At 57.9% G+C, this 12,365-nt stretch overlaps 1 protein-coding gene across 1 annotated transcript; it reads left to right on the forward strand.

Moving 5' to 3' along the window:
* Nucleotides 1–1,340: 1,340 nt before the first annotated feature.
* GRHPR (glyoxylate and hydroxypyruvate reductase) lies at nt 1,341–11,574 on the forward strand. Its single transcript, XM_081803208.1, has 9 exons — nt 1,341–1,494; nt 3,115–3,245; nt 4,216–4,288; nt 4,847–4,963; nt 6,284–6,372; nt 7,510–7,614; nt 8,341–8,476; nt 10,020–10,150; nt 11,232–11,574. The coding sequence occupies exons 1-9, from the start codon at nt 1,412–1,414 to the stop codon at nt 11,351–11,353; spliced, it is 987 nt and encodes a 328-aa protein (XP_081659334.1). The 5' UTR covers nt 1,341–1,411; the 3' UTR covers nt 11,354–11,574.
* The last annotated feature ends 791 nt before the right edge of the window (nt 11,575–12,365 follow it).

Here is a 12,365-nt window from a genome sequence, read left to right on the forward strand (position 1 = left end):
ACTGCCAGGCAGGGCTTTTGTCCTCTGGGTGCTCCTAGGCCCGGGCCCCTCCCAGTTATCCTCATTTGGGCTCCGGCATCTCCATTTCTGACCAGCTGCCAGCCTCAGGGCACCAGGGTGTGGGTCTCCTTGGCTGTGTCACCCTTTGTCAGGCAAGCACCCCATGTGTTATATGCTGTGGTAACACACAGGACGATACATAGTTCATCCTTTCAACAAACCATGATTCAGGTGTTACTATTATTCCCAATTCACAGATGAGGAAACTGAGACACACAGAAGTTTACTGACTTCTGGTCAGTGGGTGGCAGAGCTGGGATTTAAGCCCATGCACAATGGCTCCAGAGCCTGAGCTTGATGAGCACCTACAATGGCCCAGGGCCTGTGCAAACATTGCTGGTTTAATCATCACAATAACCCTGAAAGGTAAGTGCTCCTTACCCCATTTTGTAGCTAAAAACTGAGGCTTAGAAAGATGATGTGAACTGACCAAGAGGACACAGCTTGTAAGTGGCAGAGCTGAGATTCAGACCCAGGTACATCGGATTGCAAAGCCCAGGTCTGCCCGTGACTCCACATGGCCCTATCCAGCACCCTGGCCCTCTGCATGACCTGCCTCCAGCCGGCCAGCAGCTGTCCAGCATGCCAAGTGGCCCACAACCAATTAAACTGCCCCCCACAGCTGTGGGTTTCATATGGGGGAATTGCACCAGATACTAAAGGGGCCATGCCTGGGTTCAGACTGCCCCAGTCCAGCCTCCTGAGTATATAAGGCAGAGGCCTGGCTCAGAGCCCAGTCTGTGACCAAAGGCCCCTGCCGGGAACAGTGTGACCATAATGGAACAGACCTAGCAAGGACCACCAGGGTGCTCAGGCCCTGGGAATTAGGATGGTCCCTGACTGCATCTCCCCTCTCCAGACACAGACACACTTCGACAGCTATAGGCATCCTGACAGACGTCCACACATACTCACACAGGACTCTCCTGGACGCCCCTTTACCCACCCCAACTCCAACCCCAGACACACCTGCCAATCCCTGAGGGGGGCCCTGGGGGCCAAGGACCAAGGCCCCCAGAACAAGTCCCAGTTCCATGAGGGCTTGATCATGCACACAGCTTCACGAGACACACACCTAGGGGCGCCACAGTTACACCCCACAGTCACACTGTCACTGCCACTCCCTGAACACACACAGTCCCGCTCCTCGAGGCCCACAGGCTCCCTCTCCCCCACCTCCACTTCCCCCCAACCTTTCCCCCTCTCTACCCTCCTCCCCCGACCCCGCCCGCCCAGCTCCGGCCCCGCCCGCCCAGCTCCGGCCCCGCCCCTTCCGAGGCCCCGCCCCGCCTCCCGTCGCGTCCCGCTTCCGTCTGGAGGTCCGGGTCAGTGTTCCGCAGTTGCAAGGTGGATGAGGCCAGTGAGACTCATGAAGGTGTTCGTCACCCGCAGGATCCCCCCCGAGGGCTGGGCCGCGCTCGCCCGGGCCGCAGAGTAAGCGCGCCGCGCCCCCGCCGCACGCCGAGTCCCTGGGCCGGGGCTGGCGCTGGGGGTGGTGTCGGGGAAGGGACTGCGGAGCTCGGGCCCTCCCCTGGATCTCCGACACCCCGCACACTGGGTGACTCAGCGTCTCCAGGCGGGCCGGGGCGGGCTGGGGGCGGCCTCCTGAACCCCTTATTTTTGGTGGGGAGGGCCCAGAGGGAGCCCGGATCCTGCGCTTGCGTCTTGGCCGGCCTTGCCAACCTGTGCCCGGCCTGGACGGTCATGGAGTTTTGGGAGGCTTAAAAAAAGTTCTCTGCGGCCTAGCCTTGTCCAAGCCTATTGCAGTGACGCCGGGACCCGCAGCTCCCCTGGCACGTGCAGTGCGGGTGAAGGGAAAGGCCTGGGGAGACGGGACGCCGCCGGTGACGCAAGATCCAGGCTGTTAATCCTTTACCCTTGAGGTCACTTTTGGCAGGGTCAGGGACCTTCGCAGTCACTGGCCTGGTCCCTTTGGATAGTTGGCAGGGGCCTCTCATGACCATTAACATGCCAGTGTTCCAGGTTCTTCGTAGACATAAATGCTTAATCCTTGCAACACTCTGAAGTTGGTATTATAATTCCCATTTTACAGATGAGCAAACTGGGAGAGGTTAAGTGCCTTGCCCAAAGTCACAGCTACAGTGTGGCAGAGCTGGGATTGGACCTCAGCCTGTCTGACTGCAGCGGGAACACTGTGTTACCCAGGTCTGTGCAGCCAGTGTCTGGCAGGGAGAAGGTGGAACCCGGGCTCAGAAACCAGGGCCATGCAAAAATGAGATTTGTTTGTTTTGTTCAGTGCAACAAAACCTTTGTCAAGGACCTGCCAGGTTGCAAGCACTGGGGGCGGCGGGGGAGAGTAAGAGAGTAAGAGAAAGGCCGGCAGTCATGGCCGGGGCTCGAGCAGCTCTAGGTCTGAGTGCCATGCCCGTGGAAAGGAGGCTGCAGGGTGGCCTGTGCCAGGCCCTTGGTCAGCCAGGTGCTGCAGCAGGGTGTTCTGGGAGGTGCCGGCCGCCGCCCTGTGTCTTGCTATATGTGATGGGGGCACTGAATTAAATGGCAAGGACTGGGAGGCTGGGCAGCGCCCGTGGGAACGCCTCCACTGCTCACGAGCTGTGGTGGAAGTGTGCCCTCAGACTCCTCCACGGTGCATTGCTTTGATCTTATCCTTCCCGGCAGAGTGCAAGTAGGAGACTTTCCCGTGGCATGGACTCCCAGGACAGGACAGTCAAGCCTCAACTGGTGCAGGGACTGCCCACCTCAAGCCACCGCCCCCCACTGGCCCTGAGGCCTCCTGTGAGGGTGATAAAGTTCTTCCTTGCTTTGAGCTGAGAGCTGTCCCCATGACTTTCTCCTTTTAGACTAGACTCTGGTCAGGCTTTGGTGACCTCCACTCTGTGACAGCCCTTTACCCTCAGCCACCCTCCGTCGGAGCCTGACCCTGACTCCTCAGCCAGCCCCAGGCAGCCTGAGGCTGGAGCAAGCAGAAGGCAGTGTTTCTCACTTTGAGAGGGAGGTGCCGTCCCAGGGGGCCTTCGGGAGCCTGGGGGCATCTGTGGCTCCGCTGCTTCTGAGTGGTCTTTCTTTGGTCTTTAGCTGTGAGGTGGAGCACTGGGATTCAGATGAGCCAATCCCTGCCAAGGAGCTGGAGCGAGGTGTGGTGGGGGCCCACGGCCTACTTTGCCTCCTCTCTGACCGAGTGGACAAGAGCCTCCTGGATGCTGCAGGTGTGTGCACTGGGCAGGGCTGGGGAGGATTCCAAGGGTGTCTTGGCCCCGTAGGGCACATCAGTCTGCTGTGGCGGGCTCCCCCCACGGGCCCGCAGTGACCTCTCAGTTCTGTCACGGGCATTGCTCCTCTCCTGGCTGCGAATCCCTGCAGGGAGCTAGCAGGGCAAAGGGTGGTGTGGAGGGAGCACCCGAGTCCCTGGGCCCTTATCCAGCCCTGCCACAGCCTTGCTTATGACCTCGAGAAAGGCCCTGTCCCTCCTGGGCTCATTTGTCTCCTGCAGGAGGGCCCGTCTCAGTGCCAAGCACCAGGAGGCACCCGGGGTGTGTTAGCGCTAGTCACGGGGCCCAGCCCTGGGCCAGGGTAAATGTCACCCTAGAAAGTCGTTTTGAGGAAAGATTCAGACTTAGAGGCTGCCAGATGGGGAGAACCCTCATGAGTCAGTGCTGAGCCAATCCATGCCCCAGCCTCGGCCCTGGAGCTTTCTGGTGCCCTGCCCCGTAGAGAGGGTGTGAGCAGGTGGGCATCCTCTTGAGCACGTTGAGGAGATAGGTCCTCCGTCCTTGCACCCCGGCCACTTCTCAGCGGACACCCCAGTGTGTCCACAGCAGGGCCCCAGGTGCGGTCAAAGGAGACTGGAGGCTTTGTTGAGGGAACATTCCTGTGGGTAGGAGTGGAGGCCTTGGTGTCAGAGGCCCCAGCGCGAAGCCCAGCTCTGCCACTCGGCAGCTTGTGACTGGGGCCGGCCACTTCACCTCCCTGAGCCACAGCGTCTGCACATGGAGGAGTCAAGTCGGATGGTCGAGTCTGTCAGGTAGGGTTGTTCAGGATTCTAGTGAGGAACAGAGATGTCGGCCTTTCTCTTACTCTCAGAAAATACTAACAAGCAGCTGGCCCCATGGTATCCCCAGTGGTGTGGGTTGGAACCCCACAAGGAAAGATACAAACAGTGCTTTTTCTGCACAACAGGAGGCAATCTCAAAGTCATCAGCACCATGTCTGTGGGCGTTGACCACTTGGCTTTGGAGGAAATCAAGAAGCGGTAAAAGCAGCTTGCGCTCTGGAAGGGGCCTGGGGTGAGGGCTGGCTCCCAGAGCGGGAGAGGGAGCTGGGTCTTTATTTGCTCATAGCCCCCTCCGCCCTTCAGTGAGACTGGGAGGGGGCTGAGCGTGCAGTCCGTCCGCGTGAGCACAGGGCAGGTACGACAGGCCCCGAACCGTCAGGAGCTGTGGGTAACTGCATCTGCCAGGTGGCTCCCTTTCCTGTTCAGCCTGGTTGTTGACCCTCACCACAACTCCTTGAAGTAGGAAAGGCTACTAGTAGTATTACTTCCCTTGTTAGATTTTGGAGATTCAGAAAGGTCGAGTAGTTATTTGCCCCAGACTTGGGGCCGTGACCTTTCATCTTCGTGTCCTTCGCCACGCGGGAGAGAAGCGAACCAGGAAGGAGGCTGACCGTCCCTGAGTTGCTCCTTTACCACTCGGAGCTTCCCGGTGGGCAGTGCAAAGAGGGAGCAGAGCAGCAGCTTGGAGATGTCCCAGAGCTAGAAATTGGTGAAGGTGCCTGAGGCCTGGGTGACCACCAGATCTTGGCTTCGTAGCGGCATCCGTGTGGGCTACACCCCAGATGTCCTGACAGACGCCACGGCAGAACTCGCCATGTCCCTGCTGCTCACCACCTGTCGCCGCTTGCCAGAAGCCATCGAGGAGGTGAAGAAGTGAGTGAACCCCTGACAGGAAAGTTGGCTGTGCTCGGCAGCTGGTTCCTGAGCCCCCGGCGTCCCCCTGGCCCGGATGTGATCCCTGTCCCCGGGGGTGCCTCATCTAGTGAGCAGGGACAGACTCAGCCAGACTACTGAGGAACAGGGCAGAGCTGAAGAGAAATGTGGGGGAATCATGGCTTTGAGGGGAAATTGTGAGAGAGGAGGATAGGGAGGGCCAGATCAGTCCTGCCTGGTTGGCGAGGAAGTAGGGGCAGGGGTATGGATCAGAGGCTTCCCACGAGAAGTAGCAGGTGGGCATCCTCTTGAGCACGTTGAGGAGATGGGTCCTGCATCCTTGCTCGTGATGCAGAAATCCGAGAAGCTCGGAAAACTGAAGGTGGTTTCATAAATCTTTTGGTGGCAAAACCTGACTGGAAATGACAAGAGGCTATTTATGATCTTTATTTTTCTCACGCTGTGTGAATATGCATGTTTTGCTGCAGATAACTGGTGTGTTTGACAACAGGTACCACCCTAGACACTGCTGAGGGTGTTGTTATATAGACTAGACAATATGCACCAGACAACCTTTCTAAAATCGGAAAATTGAAAACCCTGGCCCGGGGGTTTCAGATCAGGGATTTGGGTCTGTGTGTTATAGAGGGTTCGGGAAGGCACTGCGGCTGCAGGGAGGCCGGCAGATGGGCCTGTGCAGGCCCTTGGCGTTTGTGGACCAGGAGCTGGGGCCCCGGGGTGGGCCTGGGGCCGAGGCAGACACCGAGGGCAGCGCTGGGCTGAGGAGACACAGTGCCACACGTCCCGCTCACCCTCCTGCCCGGGGAGTTGGCACCCTTCTCGGAGGTGGCTCAAGGCAGCCTCCATCCCCCTGTCCACCCAGGGCAATGGCTGGGCCTATGGCTTTACTTTGTGTTGCTTCCCTGGGGCACTGGGAATACTGGTTTTGGAATCCCAAATCCCGAGCTTGCAACCTGCTGCTCCCACCTCTGCCCTGGCTGGATGTGGCCTCAGGCAGGGCACCCGTTCTGGTCTCAGCTTCCCCATCTGCAAAATGGGATGAGAACTTCTAAGGCCCCTCCCAGCCCTCGGAGTCTGTCGTCCAGTGGCTTTAAAGGAAGAGTCATTGTAGCTGCTCATCCACAGCACTCAGTGGCTATGGTGTCACTCATGCTACGGACTGTCCTGTGAGCTGGAGAGCAGAGTCTTCTACCCCTTAGACCACAGTCCCTGTCTGGGGGTCCTGGGTCTGTTCTTTCACAGAGAGCCCTCATCTTTGCCCGAGGCCGGGGCTCTTACCCACCCCTCCCCTCCCCACAGCGGTGGCTGGACCTCATGGAAACCCCTGTGGATGTGTGGCTATGGACTCACACGGAGCACCGTGGGCATCATCGGGCTGGGGCGCATAGGTGAGGCCCCCACCTTCCCTCTGGCCCGCCCCAGCAACCTTGGCTTCGTCTGAGTCTCTGGTGCCCGGTGTCTGGGTGTTGGCCATCCTTTGGAAAGAGTGGCCACCACTGGCCAAGTTCCCAGTGCACTTTGCATGCAGTAGCTGTCCAGACCCAGCTTCATAAAACACAGGCAGAAACAAAAAATAAAAGAAATGAAAATAGGAGTTCCTTAAGAACTGGCTAGGTGACAGAAGCAAGTTGAAAAGTCGGGATTCTTTACGGTCACAGCTCCATACAGAACAGATGAAAGTGGCGATGGCTGGCTTGGGGTCTTGAGGAGGGGCTTCCTGTGGGACAGCCCGTGCTCCCACAGGCCTGCCAAAATGTAAAGCTTTAACTCAGGAACCAGCGGGTCCAGGGAGCAGAACTTACCTGTGATTCTGCCGACGGGGCAGAGCTAGTTTTCTCCCAGGGGCCCCGGCTTGGAGAAGTCTGGCCTAAAGGCTTGAGCTCAGCCGGGCAGCTGTCTGTGGCTCTCCGACATCAGCCTGGTCCAGAGGGGAGGATGAGGCAGGAGAGTATGGACAGTCTGGCCGGCCAGCAGTGCCTCACCCCGGAGAGTTGCTTGGAGGAACCCACCAGCTTTGGGGCACATTCCAATTCTGGAAATCCAGCAACCCAAGCCTGTCTCCTGAGCAGCACATGTGAAAATGTCTTGAAAGATTTGGGGCGAGTTGGCAGTTTGGCCAGGCCACCGAAAAGTCCTAAGAGGTCTTGGGCTGCGTCAATAAAAGCAGAGGGTCCAGAAGGAGGGAGGGGACTGCTTGGTCAGACCGCTTCTGGGATGCCAGACCCAGTTCTCAGGGATGGTTAGCAAATGGCCCTCAAGGTGCCCAGGACGTGTGAGGACAGAAAAGCCAGTCACCACTGCCGAGGAGTGGTGGTGCTGCCTCTGGGTCTCTGAAGGGCTGTCACATGGTCCCCTAAGGGTGGTATGGGCCTGTGGGGGGCTGGTTCTACTGGGTCAGGACCAGTTAAAGTCGGAAGTATGCTTCCCAACCCCCCCCCCCAGGGGCTCCCTGTCCCTGGAGCTGCTGGGTGCTGCTCCTGCCCTCTGAGGGATTGGAGACGAGCCGGGACTCTCTTTGCCTCCAGGCCAGGCCATTGCTCAGCGTCTGAAGCCATTCGGTGTCCAGAGATTTCTGTACACGGGGCGCCAGCCCAAGCCTCAGGAAGCTGCAGAATTCCAGGCAGAGTTTGGTAAGTAAAACCTTGATTTCCGCAGGAGCCCCATCTGTGCCTGGTTAGAGGTGCCTCTGTATTTCTATAGTGGCAGCATTTCAGGCAGGTGCGTCTGGGGCCTGTGGCGTCCCTCAAGTACTAGCTAGGCCACCTGCCCCTGGATGCAGGGGCCCAGTCGGAGAGCACAGGGACGTACCCAGGCCACACGGTGAGTTCTCTTCATGCCTGAGAGCTCTCCAGGCTTCCTGTCTCTCAGAGTTCCTTGTCACCGCCTTCTGTGCCTGGGCAGAGCAGCAGGGATGGTGACAGACGTAAGGAATTGCTGGGAACTTGGACACCCGGTTTCCCTAATAAACTGGTGAGCACTGTCCCCCAGCCTTGTGTCCAGTGGATCCAGCCCCCTGGAGGGTGCACAGTGTCGTGAGCACAGGACACCTAGATCTTAGCCATTCCTCACCCCTTTGGCACATTGGACCCTGAAGGTGGTGACCTTGAACCAAGCTCCTGCCCCTCTCTGGCCTTAGTTTCCCCATCTGTGAGACCAGGGGGCTGGATAAACGATGTAGTACACCAGGACCCCACCAGGAGCTGTCAGTTATCAGAGGTGTTTGGGTGGACACGAGGCCTTCAGGAAGCATCTTGGGAGTTTCCAGTTTGGCAGGAGGAGGCAAGGGTTTGGTCTCCCATCCTTTTGCTGTCTCCAGCCTGGGACTCAGCATCTCATGGAACCTTGCCCTCCCCCAGTGTCCACCTCCAAGCTGGCTGCTGAATCTGATTTCATCATCGTGGCCTGCTCCTTAACCCCTGCAACCAAGGGGCTCTGCAACAAGGACTTCTTCCAGCAGATGAAAAACACGGCTGTGTTTGTCAACATCAGCAGGTACGCTGGGGCCGCCCAAGCTCCCTGGGGCACCGAGAATGTCTAGAGAGGGGCTGTCCCTGCTGCCGGGATCCCCATGGCTTGTCCCTGAGACCTTGGGCAGAGCCTGCTGCTCCCTAAACCAACCACCAGCCAGCCCCAGCTCTGAAGTACAGTAAAGGCCACAAGAGAGTGCCCCAGGCTGGGAGGAGGAGCCCTCAGAGCAGGCCTGGCCTGTCTGGTTCCCAGCAGTTCCCTGAGCCATGCTCAGGGCTGGGCACGTGGCAGAGTTGGCTTGGGGAGTGGAGGCGTGATAGCGGCAAGTGACCAGGTAACCTTGGGCAGCCCATGTTCTTCTCTGCTGCAAAGAGTTGGGGGTAATGATCTTAACAGCCCTTCAGAGGCTGACCTACCGTAACACTGAGCCTGGGTCTATCTGTCTGAGTTAGTGACAGCTTGAACCGTGGTGCTTCTGGAAAGATAGGCCCCAACCCAACTTATCTCGGTTTATCACAGTGTCCCCAGGGTGCCTTCAGGCCACTGGGCATATTATGGGGGCAGACCTTCCCTCTCTGCCACTCCAATCCCTGCCTGGATGGTGCCCTTTGAACCTGCTTAAACCAGTTTGGAGGCAAGTAAAGGCAAAGGAAGGGATTCCACGGGGTCCGCCTCAGGTCTCTCCACTCCAGAGGCCCCCGTCATTATTAATGTTTAGCCGCAAAGGAGGTGCCCTGGAGGGGAGGTGGATCAGGCAGGAGCGCAGGGCTGGCGCTGACGGCCGATGGTGGCTCAGCCTCGGCGTACGGGGCCCCCGCACAGACCCAGGACTGGGCCGGGTACTGTGCATTGTTGCCTGCCGCAACGAGTATTACTTCGGGTGCAGGATGAAGTCTCGAGCCAGTCCTTTCTTTCCTTCAGTGGCTCAGTCACAGGAGGGAGGGCTGCTCACTCGGGTGGATGTGGTTAGGTATATCCTTGTGTTGGGCCCGCGCCCCACAGCGTGACGCCGTGGTTCAGCACGTTCTCGGGCAGACACACCTGGATGGGGCCCCACACAGATGCAGATCGTGGGTCAGTAAGCACGCCTGGGAGTGGGGTGTATTCTCCCCATCTTACGGAGGAAGGTGACACACCTGCCCAAGGTCACACAGCTACGGAGTGGTGGGGCTGGGGTTCCCAGTGTTACTGCACAGACTTACTGTAAAGAAGTAGCTTATCAGGGCACCTGGGTGGCTCAGTTGGTTGAGCGACTGCCTTCGGCTCAGGTCATGATCCTGGAGTCCCGGGATCGAGTCCCGCATCGGGCTCCCTGCTCAGCGGGGAGTCTGCTTCTCCCTCTGACCCTCCCCCCTCTCATGTGCTCTCTCTCTCTCTCTCTCTCTCATTCTCTCTCTCAAATAAATCAATAAAATCTTTAAAAAAAAAAAAAAAGTAGCAGCTTATCAGCCTTACTGCTTTCAAAGTCAGTGCCCAGTGTGCCTGGTCCGCGGGGAAATCCATTCCGTGGGAGGAGGCCTGGGTGGAGGGAGCGTGGGGGCATCCACGGCACCACTGTCCTTCCCAGGGGAGACGTGGTGAACCAGGACGACCTGTACCAGGCCTTGACTAGCGGGCAGATTGCAGCTGCTGGACTGGATGTGACGACCCCAGAACCGCTGCCTACAGACCACCCTCTCCTGACCCTGAAGAACTGTGGTGAGAACTGACTTTCCGATGCAGTCACCTGGGCCCGCGGGAGTTAGAGGTGGTCTGGAGGTGCTGGGTGCAGAGCTACCCTGAGCAGTACCGAGCACAGGGGGGCACATCTGGGACCGTGCTTGTTGAGGCTGTTGGTGACACTGGCACGCTGCGACACAGGGGAGGGGCGTCCTGAGCACCAATGCTGCGGGGCCGAGGGCCGCACTTGGAGAAGCGCTGCCTCAGTGGTTGCTTCTTAGCCTCCCCAGTTACTTTGTGCCTGGTTAACAGCTCTTTATATAAAGTTCTGTCTGTCCAGGTAGCTGGTGTGCTTGCTGTCTCCAGGCTCTTACGTAACTGTAGGGGCTGAGCCAGTCCCTGTCCTTTATGTACACTCTAGGATGGAACCCCACAGGGAAGGCCCCCATTATTGTAGCCCTTGGAAACTCCACTGTGCCCACCGTCCGCACCAGGAGGAAAGGAGGAGCGTTGGCTGTCCCGTCTGGGCTGTTGCCCACAGCTGGAACGGTCCCATCCCCGCAGGCCTGGCAGTGCAGCTCAGTGCCCTGGATGCTGCTTTCGAAAGGCCTTCTTTGGGGACAAGTGACCTTACTTGCTCTGCAGGGGGGCCAGAGGGAGCTGGTCTGTCCGCCCTTTCATCTTGTAGTTATTTGTGTAGATCAGACGCCCTGTGGCACCACTTTCAGGGGCATGGGTGTGGTGTGGACGATCAGTGCTGCAACTTCTAAGCTGAACTGGCGCCTGGTTTCACCGTCTGGTATCTGAAGGGCTTTGTCTAGATAGGCTCCAAGACCCCTTCTGGGCTCGACATCCTCGTATTTAGGATCCGAATCTCTTGCCACCCTTGCGTCTGGGTTCCAGCAGCCCCGAGTCCCTGTACCGTTCCCCTAACCCTCAGCCCCACAGGAGTGGAGCACGTAAGGACAGTAGGCAAATCAAAGACAAATGACAGGAAGGCGAATCAAAGAATACTAAGGCAGGTTCTCTTTATTCTTCTCCCTGCAACCCCTAGTCAGGAAAACAGGGCCCACTTTAAGGCTCTTGAAACACCCTTACCTCCCTCTCCTCCCCTTTCCAGTGATCCTGCCCCACGTTGGCAGCGCCACCTATGGAACCCGAAACACCATGTCCTTGTTGGCAGCTAACAACTTGCTGGCTGGCCTGCGAGGGGAGCCGATGCCCAGTGAACTCAAGCTGTAGCCAGACAGGAGGCGCTGAGGGCCAGGAGGCCCACTGTGCCCCTGGGGTCTGTCAGTGAGCGCAGGCTGGACTTGGACCCACAGGACGGAAGCCAAGGAAAAAAGTCTCATCTGTTCTGATCCTGCAGAAGGGAGACTGGTGCTGATACACGGGCTTGCCGCTTTTGTGGTTGGAAACTCTTGAGCCAAAAGTATGTGATCTTATTAAATAGTTCTCTGAGAGACTGTGTGGGCCTGTAACTGGGAGAAGCTAACAAGGGCATCTGCTTACCTTTCTAAAATCAGGGCATCTGGTGACCTGTGGGTTCTGCTCTCCCCCAGCCCTCCCCCGACCCCCCCAGCACGTGAACTTTTAGAACCTGTCCAAACCACCTTACCGCTCATCTCAACTCCTTCACTTGTCCCTCACCGGGGATGGGACGACCATGGCACTTAAATCTGCTACCTAGATCATCTAATTAAATATACATGGCAAAGAGAACCAGGTAAGGTCAGAGTACTCTTATTGTTTTGGTCAAGAATAACTGGAGGTAGGAGAGTTTCTTAATTTTTATTTTAAAATCCATTTCAGCACCCTCACACTTTGCTCCTTTGTCCCCCGCTCCGCCACCCCCGTCCCCCAGGTGGATGCCCTTGCTCTGATCACCACCTGGCTTACTCCTTCCGAGGCCAGGCCTCGTGCATTGCCAAAGCCCCGCTCCTGCCGAGGGAATCCGGTTCCGGCTCTTCCCCACAGCCAAGCCCAGCCGGCAGATGGAGCTTTCACCCCGGCAGGCAGGCAGGTAAGGGAGCCAGGCAGGTAAGGGAGCAGCAGAAAGCGCAGGCTGAAGCGGGCTGTCAGAGGAGGACTGGGTGTGCTGAGAACAGAACCGCACACACATCTTTGCCTCAAAGACACACAGAGTGCAGGGAGAGTGGAGGGACTGAATTGAGGGCAATGACCGTAACTGTGATTGACAGCATTAAGAGTATTTTGGAGGAGATTTGGGTTTTTTAAAAAAGCACCGGTCAAA

The sequence above is a fragment of the Leptonychotes weddellii genome, chromosome 14, assembly GCF_054177405.1.
Source record: "Leptonychotes weddellii isolate Sample4059 chromosome 14, ASM5417740v2, whole genome shotgun sequence".
NCBI lineage: Eukaryota > Metazoa > Chordata > Mammalia > Carnivora > Phocidae > Leptonychotes > Leptonychotes weddellii.

Excerpts from the sequence above, each read along its gene's own strand:
- GRHPR (XM_081803208.1), top strand. The coding sequence starts at position 1,412 with ATGAGGCCAGTGAGACTCATGAAGGTGTTCGTCACCCGCAGGATCCCC. Across the intron at positions 3,246-4,215 it reads GAGCCTCCTGGATGCTGCAG|GAGGCAATCTCAAAGTCATC; the intron begins GTGTGTGCACTG and ends TCTGCACAACAG. Across the intron at positions 8,477-10,019 it reads GTGTTTGTCAACATCAGCAG|GGGAGACGTGGTGAACCAGG; the intron begins GTACGCTGGGGC and ends TGTCCTTCCCAG.